Source organism: Cupressus sempervirens, chromosome 6 (assembly GCF_028749045.1).
Source record: "Cupressus sempervirens isolate cs-2001-9-10 chromosome 6, ASM2874904v1, whole genome shotgun sequence".
NCBI classification, from domain to species: Eukaryota; Viridiplantae; Streptophyta; class Pinopsida; order Cupressales; family Cupressaceae; genus Cupressus; species Cupressus sempervirens.
In genome coordinates, this window is record NC_143123.1 from 664,745,678 (window position 1) to 664,764,172 (window position 18,495).

Consider the following 18,495-nt stretch of genomic DNA (forward strand, 5'->3'; position numbering starts at 1 on the left):
ACATTAGGTCACATTCTCTAGAAAAGTTAATTCAAATATCCCATTTGAATCCACAAGCTCAATCTGAATAAATATCTCCATATGTTATAACAAAACTTGCTAACTTGTATTCAAATTGTAAAACCATCCTCTATGGAGAGGAAAAATTGGACAAGGAAGGACCTATTCTTCAAGGGTTCTTCAATGACTCCATCCTAGCTTTTGAGGTCAAATCTTTTTCTAGTTCATATGCTTCTTATAAAACCAAAAGACAGTTTAAGAAATCCCCTCAAATGACATCAATCCTACATAAAAATACATGCATTCTCCTAGACCCCTATGCTTATATAAATCCTACTCCTCTCAAGGGAATAACACAAAAGCATTATGAACCTTTGATGAGGAGTACTAGGTCGTCTAGAGTAAAATTCAACATTAGAAAAGCAATGAAAAATACCAATACAACCATCTCTTTGATTGGACACTTTGTTAATCTACTCCAAGTAGTGGAAGTCCCTCATACAATAGCTTGATGTCCCAAAAATGTGCCCTGCCATCACAAAAAGTGTGACTTTCAATGATGCAAATGCAACCATTTTCTAGGGAAACACTTAGGATCCTCCTTTCCTACTCAACCTAATTTTTCTTTTTTAAATTCACATAATTTCCTATTTGAATCCAAATCTTCTATAAATGTCATGGCTTTACCTATATGTAAGAGGCTCACATTGGTCCCCATGCTATCCAAAGATGCAATATTCCAACTTGAGAAAAACATCATACTATGGTGGACAAGCTAAGAAACGTTCAAATCTAGCTCATCCAAGAACCTTAGGTGTCTAGTATCATTGACATCCAAGTGGTAGACATATTTGAAACCTATAGGATGTTGTAAGTCAAAAAATTTCAAAGGCCCTCTATGGCTACATCTGTGCAAAATTTTCCCACAAGGAAGGAAAGCCAAATCAAGGTTAGTATTAAACTAAAAATTAAGTACACACTCATCAATTATAATCAGGTAAGTGAAGTGGCTTGTGTTCAACTTGAACCTTCCCTTTATTAGGATATGGAGAATTTGACCTTAGACTTCATTCAAGGAAGGATATTCCTCTATAAGGATCTAGTTATCAGATTATGATGAAATTAAAGGAAGAAGAATCCCCAATAGATTTTTCCTAGCCCCCAATAATTAACCACACAATAACATATAAATTGATATCCAAAACAATGTCAATTCCCTAGAATCATAAGATTTACATCCAACATGCAGCCTAGCTGAAATGCCTTCCAAGTTACCACCAAATACATAGGAAATAGTAATTTTGCAAGACCTTGCAACATCCAAACCCTAGCTAGCCTAGATCCACCAACTAATAGAAAATCCCAAGAAGAATCTAAACTTGTGCTTGCAAGACACCAATTAACCTTCTTGTTTCTTAAGTGGTAGCTACTACCTCTTCTCAAACTTTTTTTCCTCTCAGCTACTCTTCTTCTTCATGCTAGATGACAATGATTCAAGACTCCATAAGACCCTCTACTTATACCCAACTAAACCACAAGTCAACCTAGCAAGTTAAAAATTAAATCAACCCTTATATTAAATACATAATTAAGCTACAAGCCAGACTATGATAGATATTAAATACCAAATGCCTTACAAGGCTTACAATACCCATTAAATACACCTAGGACAAATAAGAAAGACACAAATAGGCCCACACAAACTACCATGATCGCTCTATGTCACAATAACACTCACACATTAAATACATCAAGTTGATTAATCAAATCTACAAGAACTTCTTTCAACAAGCCCAAACTACCAAGCATCAACAATCACCAACTAAGCATTTTCAAGCTCCTCACATGTCAAGCAATCTAGATATGTTGACCAATAGTATATGTCAAGATCCTTTGGCAACCAAGTACCTCATCCAACACTACACCCACTAATGACCAATAACCACTTCTTTGGTGACCAAGTCCTCAACTCCAAAGCCAAAATCCCTCCAACATGTAGGATTCCTAACTACCCTAGCATTCTTTTGCATCAAACACCCCAAGTCTGAAAATATTTTCTCACTAGCTAGAAGAACATCTTCCAAGATTAAGCACATAAATCCCAAATTAGTTATTCACATACATGTCCTCTAGGTCTTCAACTTGCACACTCTTTACCTTGTTCCATTTCTACTTTGTTACATCCTTCTTTGGTGTTCCACAAGTTTGTTTTCCACTCTAATCTCTAACCCTCTTAGAATTTCTCAACTCAACTCGACTACCAATAATCAAGTTCCTCCTACTGAATTCTTCATTTTGTAAAGGAATCACAGAATACTTTCTTTCACTTTTCTTAGCAACAATCACATTCTTGACAAATCATGCATAGCCTTGCAATCATACTACTAAGGTCTACCAAGCAATATGTGATAACTACTCATGTCCTGATTTCAGAGGTGGATGTTCATCTTGGATATTTCAGCCTACTTGTTGAGGCTCAGTGCCATATCATGAGTATTCATGGATTTATAGTAGTTTTTTGGTGTGTAATTTTGTTATAAAAACTTCACACTCATCATAGAAGGCCTAAATGTGCTTGAATGAGGCTTGAAAACTCAATGGATGGCTGCTTGTGTCGATTCGATCATGTAGATCAAAAGCTGAGGATTCTAAAAAGTGGTTATAATAGCCAATCGGAGCAATGATTCAAGAGTTATGGCCTTCCAAATTTGGGTCAGCCAAGCTTCCAAAATAAATATCAAAATGTATTTGGTTGACTCTATATGTGTTGTTAGGCTTTGTTGGCCCTAGGTATTAAGTTTGAGTGTCTAGAACCTTCTTGGGCAGCATAAAATTTCTTATTTAAGACATGCTTGTACATTATCTAAGACAGCTCTAGTGATAGTTCACATCTTTGTCTTGTAGATTATCGTAATGAAGGCACCCATGTAGGTTACATATTGTAATCCTAAATTCTATAATTTTGCATTTGTAGCGATAATAAGAAACCCATATTTTGTTCTTGCAAATTGCTATTATTTTTTGTTTTTGCTATGTATTTATGGTATTAAGGGGAGTACCCTTCATCAATATGCAATATGCTCTGCATTTCACACCTGAAGTGTGCCAATCTGCATCAACTTGATAGATTTTCAATAAAACTTGGTTGATGCATCACTATCTTTTGCTTTAGTGAGCATCAAATAAGGGAATAACCCCTAGTTTACCTCTTAGATATATAAATGTATCCTTAGGTAATGCCTTAGTAAATATGTCTACTATCTCCTCCTTGGTGTTTACATATTCTAATCTCGCTTCTTTATCTTCAACCAATGCCCTTAGGAAATGATATTTGATTGAAATGTATTATGTCTTTGTGTGGATCATAGGGTTTTTGGATATATTGATTGCACTTGTGTTAACACAATAGGTAACCACTAGTTCCTTAATTTTCTCCTTCATTCCTAATAGTAATTGTTTGATCCATATTATGTTATAAAAAATTGACTGTTATAGCAACATACTCTACCTCTGTTGTTGGTTGAGAAATACAATTTTTCTTCTTGCTTTTCCAAGATACTAATCTCTTTCCAAGAAATAATGTTCCTCCACTAGTAATTTTCTTGTCATCAATGCTTCTTGCCCAATATCCATCAATAAAGGTTCTTAACTTAAGATTTCCTCCTTTCTAATACCACAAACCATATTATTTAGTACCTATTAGGTACCTCAGAGTCCTTTTGACTGTCATCATGTGATTTTCTTTAGGATTAGTAGAAACCCTCGTAACTATGTCAATTGCCAATGCAATATCAGGTCTAGTGTGTACCACATACTAAAATTTCCCAATTAGTGATCTATAAGTAGTTTGATTTACCTATTTTGAATTATCATTCTTTGAAATTTTATGTCTAGTAGATATAGGTGTTCCAATTGGTTTGGATTCTTCCATTCCAAATGCTTTCAATATTTCCTTGATGTACTTTGATTGGGTGATGTATATGACATCCTTCATTTGTTGAACTTGTAGGCCAACAAAGAATTTTTTCTCTAAAAATGTAGACATTTCAAATTATTTCCTCATTTCTTTAGCAAATGACTTGCATAACATCTCATCTCCTTCAAATATGATATCATCCACAAATATTTTTGCAAGCAATATCTTGTCCTGCGGTCCTTTCTTTATATATAAATTATTGTTATCATTTGTCTTTTCAAAACCAATTCTTACCAGATATCCATGCAACCTTTCATACCATACTCTTGGAGCTTTCTTCAGTCCATATAGAGCTTTGTGAAGTTTACATAATGTGTCTCTTTTGCTTGGATCAAAGAAACCTTCAAGTCAAGTTCAAATTTAGACTTCTAGAATTTCACTTAAGAAAGTTGATTTTACATTCATCTAATATAATTTGGATCCCTTTTGTGCATCATTTAATAAAACTATTCTAATACCTTCAAGTCTTGCAATAGGGGCAAATATTTCCCCATAGTCAATACCTTCTACTTGTGCATAACCTTTGCATACTAACATTTATTTGTTCCTTGTTACTTCTCCTTTCTCATTCAACTTATTTTTGAATATCCATTTTGTACCAATCACATTCTTATGCTTAGGTCTAGGTATAACAGACCAAGTATTATTCTTTTCTATTTTTTCAATTTCTTCATTCATTTCCTCTATCCAACCTTCATTTTCTAAAGCATCTTTTACATATCTAGGTTCAAATTCACTAAGAAAACATGTACCTTTTAATTTGTTCCTTGTCATTATATCATCTATCTCTCCTCTAATTATTTGTTTAGGTTCATGATGTTTTTTGACATATTTTGCAAGTCTTATATCTTTCTTTCTTAATTTTAAACTTGGTTCACTTTATTCTCCATGATCTTTAGCCTATTTCCCAAGCTCCTCTAGCTGATCTGACTGTAACTCAAGTCTATGACTCAAGTGCCTCTCTTTGTGCCTCAGTTCCTCTTTCTATGACTTGGGTTCCTTTTACCATGACTCGAGTTGCACTATTAGTGATTTTTTAGGTTCACTTTGTTGTTGCTTGGATTGAATTTTTTGTCGTAAAGTCTTTGGTTCCTCATCATAGTAAACAAAATTTTTGTAGTCTTTAGGCTCCTTGTTGTGTTCTTCACTTGTTTTTGCAAACTCATCAATGTTCACATATGCACTCTCTATGACTTTGTGAGTAGTAAGATTCAAACATTTGTATGCCTTATTCATATTGGAGCAACCTAGGAATATACCTTCATCAAGTTTCCCTTTCTTTACATCTTTTAATATATAGCATTTGCTTCCAAATAATCTAAGATAAAAAAAACATTAGGCTTGTACATACCCATACCATAATTCATAATGTGTTTTATTTGTACCTTTCTTTAGTTGAACTCAAGTAAGTGTGTGAATTGTTGTGTTGATTGTTTCTATCCAATATTTTGATGCAATATTTTTCACAGTCATTAGTCTTCTTGCACACTTCATGATGGATTTGTTCCTTCTTTCTACTATACCATTTTAATCTAGAGTTTTATGTGCTGATATCTATCTTTTGATTCCTCATTCATTGCATAATTCATTGAATTCATTTCAAGAGATGAATTCACCTCCTCTATCTAATCTCAGGAATTTTAGATTCTTCTCTATTTCTTTCTCAACTCTAGCCAAATACTATTTGAACTTTTGAAAAGTATCATATTTATCTTTTAAGAACATTACATTCATCATCCTAGAATGGTCATCAACAAATAGAATGAAGTATATGTCTCCACAGTTTCCTTCTATACCTATTGGTCCATAAAGATATGTATCAACTAGTTCCAAAACTTCTTCAAAATTAAGAGACTTACTTTTGAAACTTCTTTTACTCATCTTTCCAATTTGACATTGTTTACACATGCCCATCTCAGGTTTCTTTAGATTTGGTATGCCTCTTACACTTTTGTTCTTGCTTATTATAACTAGGTTATCAAAGTTAACATGACACAACCTTTTATTCCATAGCCAAATTTCTTTATTTGAGCTACTAAATATGTGCTTTTAGTGATATCTAGGTAAATCAAGTTACCTTTTGTCTGATTGCTAGTCCCAACCAGGTTTCCTTCTCCATCCAATAGTTTAGCTTGTCATTCATGCATTCTACCTTGTATTCTATATTTTTTAGTTGTGCCACATTGAGTAGATTATGTCTTAATCCTTCAACCTAGTAGACATTTTCACATTTGATTCCTTTTACATAACATGGTTCATTATTTCCAAATCTAACACTTCCACCACATAGTGTTCTAAATGTTCAAACTAAGTTTTGTCACCAATCATGTGATGAGAACAACCACTATCTATGATCCATGTATAATTTTTGCTAACATGAGATACAAGTGTCATCTTTTCATTTTCCTCATTATCAAAGTCATCTTTAAGAGCAATGTAAAATACTTCTTCTTCATTATCATCACTATCAGAATCTTTAGCAATGTAACAATATTTCCTACCTTGGTCTCTGCAGTCCTTGTAGTTCTTGAAGTCTTTCTTGTCTTTGAACTTGTTATTTCTTTGCTCATTTTTATCTTCTTTGTTTGGACATCTTGTAGCAATATGACTAGCCTATTCACATGAGAAATAAATCAATGAAAATTTTCCTCTGAATTTTCCTTTCCCTTTTGATACTCTTTTTGGAAGTAGGGCTTCAATGACTTCAAGGTCTTCATCTGATTCTTCTTCTTCTTCAATATCAACCTATTTTTCTTTTGATTTTTCTCCTTTTCTGCCAAGAGTTAGTTTGGCTTTGAATACAAATTCAAATTTTCTAGGATTATGAACATAGTTATCAAAGTTATCCATCTCAAAAGTAGTCAATCTTCTCACAAGTGTATCCAAGATTATATTATTTTTAGGATTGTATCCCATCTCTTGAATTGTTGAAATTCTAATTGCATAAATAGGAAGAAGAGTTCTTAGTACCTTGTTGACCATTGTTTCATCAGTTATATCTCCTCATGTAGCTTTGACTGCACTTACACTTTCTTTGACTCTTTCATTGTATTGGACAATGTTCTCACCATCTTTCATTTTACTTGATCAAACTTGCCTCTTAAAATTTCTTCCTTGGCTCTTTACACATTTTTATCACCTCCATAGACTTTATATAGTTTTTCCCACGTTTCAAATGCAATAGGACAATCTTTAACCTCATCAAATTTAGAATAGTTGAGGGAGGAAGCTATATCAATCATCATTATACTATGACCCTTTGATTATTTCATATGTTCCACAATCATAGGTTTAGGTGGTGACACATATTTGTTTTTCAAGTAGAATAGACCAGTATCACTAATGCTTGATAGGTTTAGCTTCATCAATTCCTTCGATGCTGAAAAGATGTCTCTGTTAAGTTTAGGAATCTCCATTCTGTATGACATATTGATCTTTAGCTTAGGTCCTTAAAACCTTTCCTACAAGCGCCAAATGCTCTGATACCAACTGTTGGAAATGAAGAGAGTTACTGAGAGGGGATGGGTGAATCGGTTACCACAAAAATAATTCTCTATCCCTAGATGTCAAATCAACTTTTCATTGATAATACGATGTTGTCTAGCTTGGTTAAAACTAAGTTATTATTGTAACTCTGTTAATAAAGAAGTCTTTAAGAATATTAATCTATTTTAACCTTTAATAACTTAGTTGTAGAAAGATAAAGCATAAAGAAAATAACATGAACACAAATGACACTGAGATTTAATGTGGAAACCCAAATTTGGAAAACCACCATGCAACTAGTTACAACATTTTTCACTCTTCTGAAGTGAGCCTTATTAGGAGTCAGCCCTATTAAATGTTACAAAGTATACTGTTAAGTATGACCTTGTTAGAGGATTTAGATCACCTTTTTAGGAGTGGTCTAGTTAGAAGTCTTCAAACACTTCAATCTTGAAATGTCACCTTGTTAGAGGATTTAAAATATGTTTGTTAAGTCAACTCTGTTAAGAGATTTCTTCACTACTACAATGGTTAGAAGCTAATAGTAATTAACCTAATTTATGAAGCAACTTTCTTTGCAGATTCAAATCTTTGTTTTGGCTTGACCTCTAGATCCTTATTGATCAAAATATTCTTTGTAGCTTATCTTTCAAACTTTCCTTCTCTCCCATTTCCTTTGCTCACAGCTTCATCTTATTATATGTCTTTACTTGTGTATTATTCTCACTACTTGACATTTCTTATATATCATAAGCTTTGATAAGTGGGCTTGAATACCTTTCAAATAACCATTAAACATCCAAATAGTTAGCCTCAATCAATTATGTATTAGACAATTGTATTCTATTGTCACTTGGTCAATACTAAAATTGATCACTTGGTTAACACTAGAAGTCCTTTGATGCTCAACCACTCGATTAGTATGTCAAGCTAGATATCCTTCATTAATTGACTGCTTAGTTAACACTTAATGTTCTTCATTACTCGACTACTCGGTCAGTACTGAATATTCTTGGCTAACACTGCAAGCCTTTATTACTCAGTCAATACTGACATTTGTATAACATCAATGACAACCTACAATTTGAAGAATTGTTTCCAACAATTATTACTACCAAACCTTGACCAAGATCCTTTATTTATACTTGTCAAATAATTTACATAAGTCTTCAGATCATCACATTGAATAAGTCCAATCAAATAATAGTCTACATGCATCCCAATGATTGATCTCATACATTATATCACAACCCAACATTAAATACAAAGGTTGGCTCTCAAATAAGAATTAGGAAAACAATTCGGTGAAAGAAGAACAAGACATCATCAAACAATTGATACAAAGAGTCATGAGGCACTTAATGAACACAAAACAAAAATCACTTAGCAAAATAGGAGCCCAAGACACTTAGTGAATGAAGACATGAATGCATCCACCAAGCCAGTAGAAAAGAAGTTACTAAGAAGATTCATAATGAAAATCAAACACATATCTACTTAGCAGGATAATAGTAAAACTCAAGATGTCCTACATTAGACAATCAACTTGTTGAAAGAAATGATTCTCCTGAATTGAGACTATGTCACAACCCAAGATGAATTTAATTTAGATTGAGAAATCCATGCAACATCTTCAATTGGCTCATTTTCCCACTTTACTAGGTACTCAAATTAATCTAGAATTTGGGGAATTTGCTAAGATGCTTGGTTGGGGATAAGCCAAAAGGTTAGGATCTAGTTTTACCATAGGCAAAATTTGCATATAATAATTCTATCAACATGAGTACTAGTAAATCACCATTCCGAATTATATATGGGAGCAGTTTTAGAAATGCTTTTAAATTAGGGCAGTTGTATAAATGATAGATAAGTAGTCCTGAAGCAGAAGATTTTGTTAAACAGTTGAAGAACATCCATGAGGAGGTGAAGAAGCTCATTACAAGGATGAATACATAGTATAAGGCTAAGACACATGAGAAAATGAGATATGAGGAATTTCATATTGGAGATGAAGTCATGGTTCATTCAAGGAATAAGATATTTTCAGTGCATGCATATAATAAGATGAAAATGAAGAAGTTTGGACCATGAAAAATACTAAACAGGTATGATTTTGGAAATGCCCATGAAGTAGTAGAGTTTCTAACTAAACTAAATATTTCACTAGTATTCAACATTCCATATTTGATAGGATACAATGAAGGAGGTGATGGAGATGAAGTTCTTGAAGCACAATGACATATTTTGGCATCTACTTTAGCTACAAAGGATATTGAGGAGATGTTAGACATGCTAGCATAGGAGGAGGTTGGCTATCTTGGTTTTCCTCTAACTACCTGAGATGTTACAGGGTCACTTCTCAAATTACCTTGGGTGTTCGATGTAGAAGCATCCTGGGTGTGAGGGCAATCTTGCATCAACCAAGACTACTTCTACTTCCAATTTTATGTTTCCAATAAGGGTTATTCCTGTGTAAAGTTGTTATTTGTGGGAGCTTGCTAATTTTAGTAAGTTGGTATTATATGCTCAGATTGTTCTAATCTAATATTTGCAAGTTTATATTGGAAATATCATCTTGCTAGATGAGTATTATTGCCATATTATATGTATTAATGCAATTAATATAGATTTTTAGTAGGGATTTTGGCTATCCAAACTTTAGGTTCAACAATGAAGTCCTAAATGACTCTGAAATGAGGCAAAACCTCAATAGATGAATGCTTGTGTGATTGGCCATTGTAGATCTTTAGCCGAGGATTTTGAAATGGGGTTATAATAGCCCATTGGGTACATAGTTTGATAGTTATAGTCTCCAAAAGTAGACCCATCTGAAAATGTAGTTTGTAATTCTTCTTGAGCGATCCTTTGTAATAAAGTGTAATAAAATAATATAATATGAGGTTGGTCGACCTCAAGGGTTAGGGCTTAGTGTCTAGAACCTTCATGAGTGATGAAAATGCCTAAATAAAGAAGGCTCGTAGGTTATCTAAGGCAGTTCTCGATGATAGTCACAACTATGTCTTGCAGACTATTGTAAGGAAGGTGCCCATGTGGATTTGCATATTGTAATTTCATAATTCTGTAGTGGTGACAATAATAAGAAGCCCATATTTTGTTTTGTCAATTTGTGTTGTTTATCTATTTTTGTTGTGTTGTGGTATTAAGGAGAACACCCTTCATCACTATGTTTTAAGTTACATTGTGTGCATGTGCTATCTTGTGTTACTTTTCTTCCATATTATTGGTACATTAATGTTTGTAAACTCTTAATAAATAAATAAAATCAATAAACTTAATTGCATGTTTTAGATTAATATCTCTTGAGTTCCCAAGTGGGGCATTACATGAGAGAAGACTTTTCTAGAAACATGCACAAGTTTGTTAAATAAAGATTATTCGAGAATTTCACAAGGGTAGTAAATGGCCCTAGCCTAGATGGTTACATGGTACAGGTGAGAAAAGGACATGGTATTACATTTTTATTTGGGGTGTCAGTTGACTTTAAAGTTTTCTCCATGGGGTTTTTAATATGTGCCCTTGAGTAATGGAAGGGCCCAAATGGTTAGGTTAAAACACACGTGTAATGCGTATGTTGGCATGGTGAGTCGGTTTACATTTAAAACATCTTATAATTATATGTTACATGTTTTATTAATTGGCAATCCAGTGATTTTCTATTTAATTATGATTGGTGATTATTGGGGGTCTAGGGGGTGTGTTCCAAGTGACACTTTGAAAATGTCATTTTTTAAAACGACTTGGTTTTGGACAGTATCTAAAGATAGATCTGTGAATACCCACAAGCTGAAACTTTAGCTCTAAGCTCTTGATTTGCATATGGAGACATACTCAAAAAATCGTCGAAATCTAACTTAAGATTTAGAATCTGTAGGTGCTCAAAGTTAGCCTGTGAGACTACTAGATCATTTCCCCTGACATTTTGATCCTAGCTAATATATTTATGATTACCCTATAGCTTAACCTTTTTTATGCAAGACAAACTCAAGTCTCTTCCTTAAAAGCAACTCCACATAGATTAAAGACCCTGTCAACAAGACCCGATCTCTTCTTTACCTACTCAAACAAGACTAGAATATAAGAAGAAAATTTTATGGATCCTCACTCCCTAACATTATAACCTATGTTTAGTAATACATTTCTCTAGAGTTTAATGATTCACACATACCTACCCTTTACTTTTTAAAAGAAAATATTCTATCTCATAAGGACATTATTTCATGACTAATATAAAATACTTCAAAAATCTAAAACTTGGGGAGAGAGAATGGCATTAAACCACACTATAGCTTGCGTGCATGGTCCTTGCCATTGTAAATTAATTAATAACTATGAAAAAGTGGGATTACATAGATTAGATTCCTTTGTAGGGGACCGAAGATAATATAGATTTAAAGAGTGTCCCTTTTTAACACCAATAACATATCAATATTGAAGTAGCATGATTCATGAGTTCGATTTATTAATTTCTCACCTGCACCAAAACAAATGGATTCGAAAAAACATCCCATCAGAAATGGAGAAAGCACCAAAGTTGCATGAAAAACAAAGAGAAAATAGTCGCTATTATATCCCATTTATGGCTGACACAGTTTACTCGATCCAAAATATAATTGTGAAGAACTGAAAGCTTCTGTAATTAGAACAGAAGCAAAAATCTCATTTTGTAATGGGAGATCCGCCGTCTTCGGACTATATGAATGCTCTTCTCAAGAACATCATGGAGTTCAACAGAGTAGGAGAAGAAGCAGCAGCAAACAACATTAATTCCATGCTGTATTTGAACGGAGTAGAAGGACAGATGGAGAATGATCATGATCATGGCTTGTCCTTGGCAGATCTGGAGTATGCAGAAGGACAAGGATGGCCTTCTTTTGCTGCAGATAACTTGTGGACTTCTCACGATCTGCCTGCAAAACCCCAAAGTTTTGAGCTTTCTGGAGTGGCTCCTGAGAGCAAAACGAATCACTCTAATTTCTCCGGGCCTTGTAAAATCATAGGGCTGGATAATTCCCCTGAGAACGTTTTCGTCCAGGGTTCGAATCACCTGCAGGGCAAGTGTAGTGTAGAATCTGTGAAGTGCGGATATTCGTCGGAGGAAATAGAGGACGAGGGATCTGTTAAATCCGGTCAGTCCGGTCGATCTTCCGACTTTAGGACTTTGATCTCCGAGAGAAGGCGCCGCGGCAGGCTGAATGAGAGGCTTTACGCTTTGCGCGCTCTTGTTCCCAAAATCACCAAGGCAGTATTCCAAACTAGGGTTTTCTTTTCCTTTTCTGTTCTCTTTTTCTTCCGTTTCTTGAAGTTTTCCCTGTGTTTGTTCTGAAAGGGGGTTTTGTTTTGGCTTGTGTAGATGGACAAGGCGTCGATTGTTGGAGACGCCATTAGCTATGTGCAGGACTTGCAGAAACAGGTGAAAGACATTAAAGCGGAGATTGCACAGCTTGAAGCGACCACGAATCTCGACGATTCTGCGACTCTTGACGGAGACTCCGTCATAACAGACGTTGACATGGAAATGCCGGGCTATGGAAATAGCACTTGGCAGGGCTCAGAGGTCGACAAACCAGGCCGGAAAATACTCTTCCATGTAAATCTTTTTAATGCAACTATCTTAAATTGCAACTTTTGAAATGAAATTCTTTTAAATTGCAACTTCTGAGCTGAAATTCTTTTAAATTGCAACTTTTGAAATGAAATTCTTTTAAATTGCAACTTCTGAGCTGAAATTCTTTTAAATTGCAACTTTGAAACTAGAATTCTCTTAAAATTGCAACTTCCAAATTTCATTAACCTTTCAGAAATTCTCTCTGCTTTGTTTTGTTTATGGCAGCTGGATGTCTCCAAGATGGAAGAGACAACATTTCACATACGCATTTTTTGCAAGAAAGGTCCAGGAATCTTGATTAAACTGACCAGGGCTCTCGAATCACTTCACCTGGACTTCTACAATGCCAATCTTACATCTTTTGACGGCCAGATTATCAAAACGGCAACCATTAAAGTAACTGATTTGGAACTTGTTCAAATCGTTAAAAGATCTTAAATTCTGCTTTGTATTTCTCGCAGAGCCTCATGTTTGATTGATTTTGCAGGTGAAACAGAGCGATGGAATTATGAACAGCGAGACTTTGAAACGAATTATTGAAGAAGCTGCTGTCAAATATGGCTTTCAATCAGCGTGAGGACAGTGAAAGCGACGCCATTAAAGATGCTCTGGCTTTCTTTAATCTATTACTACTGTATTCTCCATTGTTCTTTCTGGAAAATTTAATACCCGCTCGAGTGTTAAAAACAGTGAAACCCATGTTTTACTTTGCCATGTAAAAACATATCCATTTTCACCTTCTCATTTACGGATTCCCACGAGTGCATTATTGGTTTTTTAATATATTTCGCTGTCCGTTCATGCGTGATCAAGTTCATTCCCATTTATATTTGGAAATCAATGTGAGATGGAATAAAATATGTAAACAAGGATATATTGTCTCAAGGTTCTGCTTGTGAGTTTTGTGAGGTTTTGGGTTTATTTCAAGATAGTACCTTCATGGTATGAGTCTTGAGAGATAGTATATTTCAATCTCTCAAGCTTATAATTGTGCTATGTAGAATTTTAGTTTCCGAGTTTATTTCAGAATAACATCTTAATAGATATTATGTTTCAAACTTATAGATGTGCTATGTGAAATGTCGGGTTTTAGGTTAGTTTATTTTGATGAGTATATGAGAGATAGTACATTTTATGTTTCAAGCTTATGGTTGTGCTATGTGAAATTTTAAATTGAGTGTTTATTTCAAGATGACACTTGGATGTACATTTTTTGTCTCAAACTTATGGGTGTGCTAATTTCAGATTTTAGGCTAGCTCATCTTGATGGGTATTTGAGAAAGAGTACATCTTATGTCTCAAGCTTAATTTCAAATTTTGTATTTATTTTAGGATGACCTCTTGATGGCTATCTAAGAGAGTACATTTTATGTCACAAGCTTATGATTGTTCTCTGTAGAACTTTAGATTTTGGGCATATTTAAGAAAATGTCTTGATGGGTGCCCAAGGGAGAGCACGTTTTTTTGGTTGGTTCTTAAGATTTGACTTATTTCATTTTATCTAATTTATAGATATATTTTTATCTATTATTATGGAAGTATTATATTTTTTATTAGGTCAAATATTTGAATATCTTTATTTATTTGTAGGTCCAAATCTCTACCCATGACTTTTAGTTCTTATAAAAGTTCAAAACGTGAGTCATTGATATTTTTACCTTACTTTCAATAAACAACATCCATGGTGCAGAGTATGAAAGTAGTAGTATAGGGGAAAGGAGCAGTAGTTAGCATGTTCCAACAATTGCGATACTCAAGTGTTGATAAATGCCTTATGTTTTTATATATTGCACCAAAATTTGTGACTTTAAAGTTTTTACCGTTGTTAATGACTACCAATAATTGAATGAATTGTATTTCTTATATCTAAAGGGGAGCAAATCATGTGATGTCACATTAGTGCAGTAATGCAGTGTGAGTGCATAAGTATTGGCCTCATTTTTTTGTGCATTTTTTGTCACCTTAGCTAGAAGCATGTTAATGTAGGATCGTGTTTGATGATTCGACCCTGAAAAATTAGTTATAAGTAGGAGAATTCCCAAGTAAATTGCTATAAAAATTTGGGATTGATTTGGTATTTTCATGTAGCATTTTGAAAAGTGCAAATTTTTAGGGTGCTCAACTATTGAGTCTTGTCCCCTATGTAAATAAATGATATTTATGCTTAAAGCTTATTATCATCTCTATTTTAAGATAAAATTTTAATAATAACTAGATAATAAAATATTATTAAATAAATAATAAAGTTACATTAAAACTAATACTAAAATATAAAAAAAGGAAATGATAATTATTTAATCTATATTATTACTAAAATAATATTTAGTATGATATATTAAATAACTAAAATAATAATAAAATTTCAATGAGTAAAGAAAGAAATTAAATTAAATACAAAAGACAATATTGTAGAAAGTATGTTAAATTTCTAAATTGAATTTAATAATAAATAAAATAAATAAGTAAATAAATAATATAACATAGAATAATATAAATTAATTAAATCTCGTGAAAAGTTAAGAGACGTTTAACGAATAGACATGACTCCTTAAAATTTAGATATAAAAGTGAGGAGAGTTTATTTTAGAGAGAAGAAAAAAGGAAGAGAAGAAGAGAGGAGTTAAAAAAGGAAAAATGGAAGAGGAAAGTAATATGAAGAAAATAAGGAAGTGACTTTCTAAAAACATATCAATGATACTGAAAGGATGCGAACCTTTGAAAGGGTCATAATTATGAATAGTTGTGACTCTTTAAAAATATTTTGATTATAAATTATTAGTACTTTTCAAAAGGATTTAAGTTATGAAGTGTTGTGACAAGGTTCTAATTATGAAGTGTTGTGACTTTTCAAAGGATTTGTATTGTGAAAGGTTGTGACTTTTGGAAAAGAAGAAACAAAAAAATATGTTTTATCAAAATGAAGATTTTTGGAAAGTAAATATAGAGTTGAGATAATCTAGAATGAAAAATTCATTGAAGGGCCAACTAAGGATAGAGCCATATGGACCAATAAAAGAAGAAGGTAAGAAAGTTATGTTTATGGATTATATTTATGAATTTATTTATATTAATGAATTATACTTGTGGATAACATTGTGTTAAGCTATGAGGTTAATACCATGGATACTAATGAAACTCGAAGCATGGAGCATGTGAGATATTTAAGATCTCCATTGCCCACCATGACCGAGAGTCGATATCGAAGCATGGAGCATGTGAAATATTTAAGATCTTCATTGTCTTTTATGGTTGATAATCGACGTACTAGAATATTCTGATGTTGTCAATATATGCATATGTGAGTGATCTTAGATAGAGAATGTCTGTCCAAGAAGAATCTTAAGGGGTTCGCTCCCAAGATCACAGTGAGGTAGCTATGAGCTAGGAAGCCCGATCTGGAGATGTCCTTAAGATTGGGGTTAAATTAGAGAGTAGAATAATATAGTTAGTTTTGTAATTATTGTTATTCTAACCATTATTTTGCAGGTATTACTTGTCCCAAACTAACCCTAGTAGTGGGGACATTAGACTTATGTTTGAACTATGTAGAATTTTAAATTTTAAATTTTTGGTTTAGGTTTATTTCATGAGAACATCTTGATATGGCTATATACTGGATACGAAAAACTTTAATGTTAAAGTTTGAATTCTTCCTCAATTTTATTGTCTTTCATTCCTTCCATTTGATGCATTGATGCATCTATCATTGTCTACATTTATTCTTACATTCACATTATTTATTGGCTCGCTCTCCATATATTCACCTTTGATTCCTATACCATATTCCAAATTGTGAATAAGTATATACAAAATCAATATTTATGGTCAACTAACTTGAAAGTACCTCATTATTTCCAACATAGAGTATTACAATCATTAAGGTATGAATAATTAAAAGTAATTCAAGGTCAATAATACAACCCATTAATAACCTATATAAGCTAGATGCCTAACCCTACCACATATGCAATAAAGGTCATTGTCAACAATAATAACTAAATATAATTAGTCAATAGACTTTCCTTATGGAGTCCCCTTTAGCTAGAAATTAATTCATGTTGGGAAATTGTTGGATAAAGCCCTAATTAGAATTATGACCTTCAACGTAAGGGAGATGTCATAGCTAAAGAATGCTTGTTCGTTGGGCATCAATTCCACAATTCGACAATTGTGTATGCATGTTGTCATTGCACTAATGTTTTTCTAATGACAAATGTTATCTAACCTATGCTTGGTCTAATTTCCTTAGAAAACTGGATAACACCATCATGTTGTACCATGTAAATGGCGAGGATGTCATAAATCATGTTGCCTTTAGCTCTTTTGTTAAGCAACTTTTCTCCAATTTGTCTACTAAAGTGGACAAGTCACCAATTAAGTATGCCTCTAGTTTTACTTGTGAGTAGACTTACCACATGCCGCCATGTTGCTTCTTCATCAAATTTTTGCTTAAATTTAAGTAGTATAGTGTTCCCATGCAAAATAAAAATTATGGGAAAAGGAAATTTTGGAATCTTTACCTATTTTTGTGGAGCAGCTATTTTTTAGAAAATAAAAATAAGTTGTGTGAAAAGAGGGGGGGCTAGAAATAAGTAACAACTACTTATTGAAAAAAGTGACACATGTCTTCACCATCTATTTTTAATCTCCTTTTTAATTGCCTACAATTTAGTATCCAAATTATTTGCAACAAAATGAGTAAAAATCTTATTTAAGAATAATATTTAAAATTAAGTAGCAAATATTACAATCTATGGGGCCATCAGCTCCACAATTGTGCCACTCAATAATGAGCAACTACTGCTAGCGAAAATAAGCCAAGCAATAGCATGGAGACCTACTCTTAGACTACTAAGATTTATGGGCTTATTTAGTGTAGAAGAGATATTTCTAGCAAGGATTGTAGATCTTGTATGAGCAAAGAAATTAGAGAAGTGTTGAATGTGACTAAGAGTGGATATTGTGTTGTAGTTGTGGGTTGATTTGGAGATTTCTTGGTTATCTATTAGACTTACCCTTATTACGGTTCTTATTTTTTATCTCCAAAAAAGTCCCCATCTTCAACAATTCTATCTTCATCAAGTATTCTACTCAAACTGGCTTGTTTTTGGATTTTATTTTTTATTCATCTAGGGGTATATTTGGGTAGTATTAATATTTCCTTCAGTTCTTTTGGGTTGTGACATATTTATATTTCATCCTTGAAATTGAACATTTGTGTTACACATAGAAGAGTCTTCAAACAAAATACCTAAAAGTCTAGACTCTCTCGGTGTCCTTATAGCCCCCATGTTATTGTTGGGACTGCTATTTATTGTTCAAAGAAAATTGATGGATTCTCTCGGTGTCCTTATAGCCCTTGTGTTATTGTTGGGATTGCTATTTATTGTGCAAATAAAATTGATGA

At 33.3% G+C, this 18,495-nt stretch overlaps 1 protein-coding gene across 1 annotated transcript; it reads left to right on the plus strand.

The window, feature by feature from the left end:
* The first annotated feature begins 12,075 nt into the window (after positions 1-12,075).
* Positions 12,076-13,973, plus strand: LOC149553943 (transcription factor FER-LIKE IRON DEFICIENCY-INDUCED TRANSCRIPTION FACTOR-like). The gene is made up of 4 exons (XM_089789275.1): positions 12,076-12,722; positions 12,834-13,070; positions 13,314-13,484; positions 13,576-13,973. Exons 1-4 carry the CDS (start codon positions 12,150-12,152, stop codon positions 13,663-13,665), a joined length of 1,071 nt encoding a protein of 356 aa, XP_089645401.1. The 5' UTR covers positions 12,076-12,149; the 3' UTR covers positions 13,666-13,973.
* Positions 13,974-18,495: the final 4,522 nt, after the last annotated feature.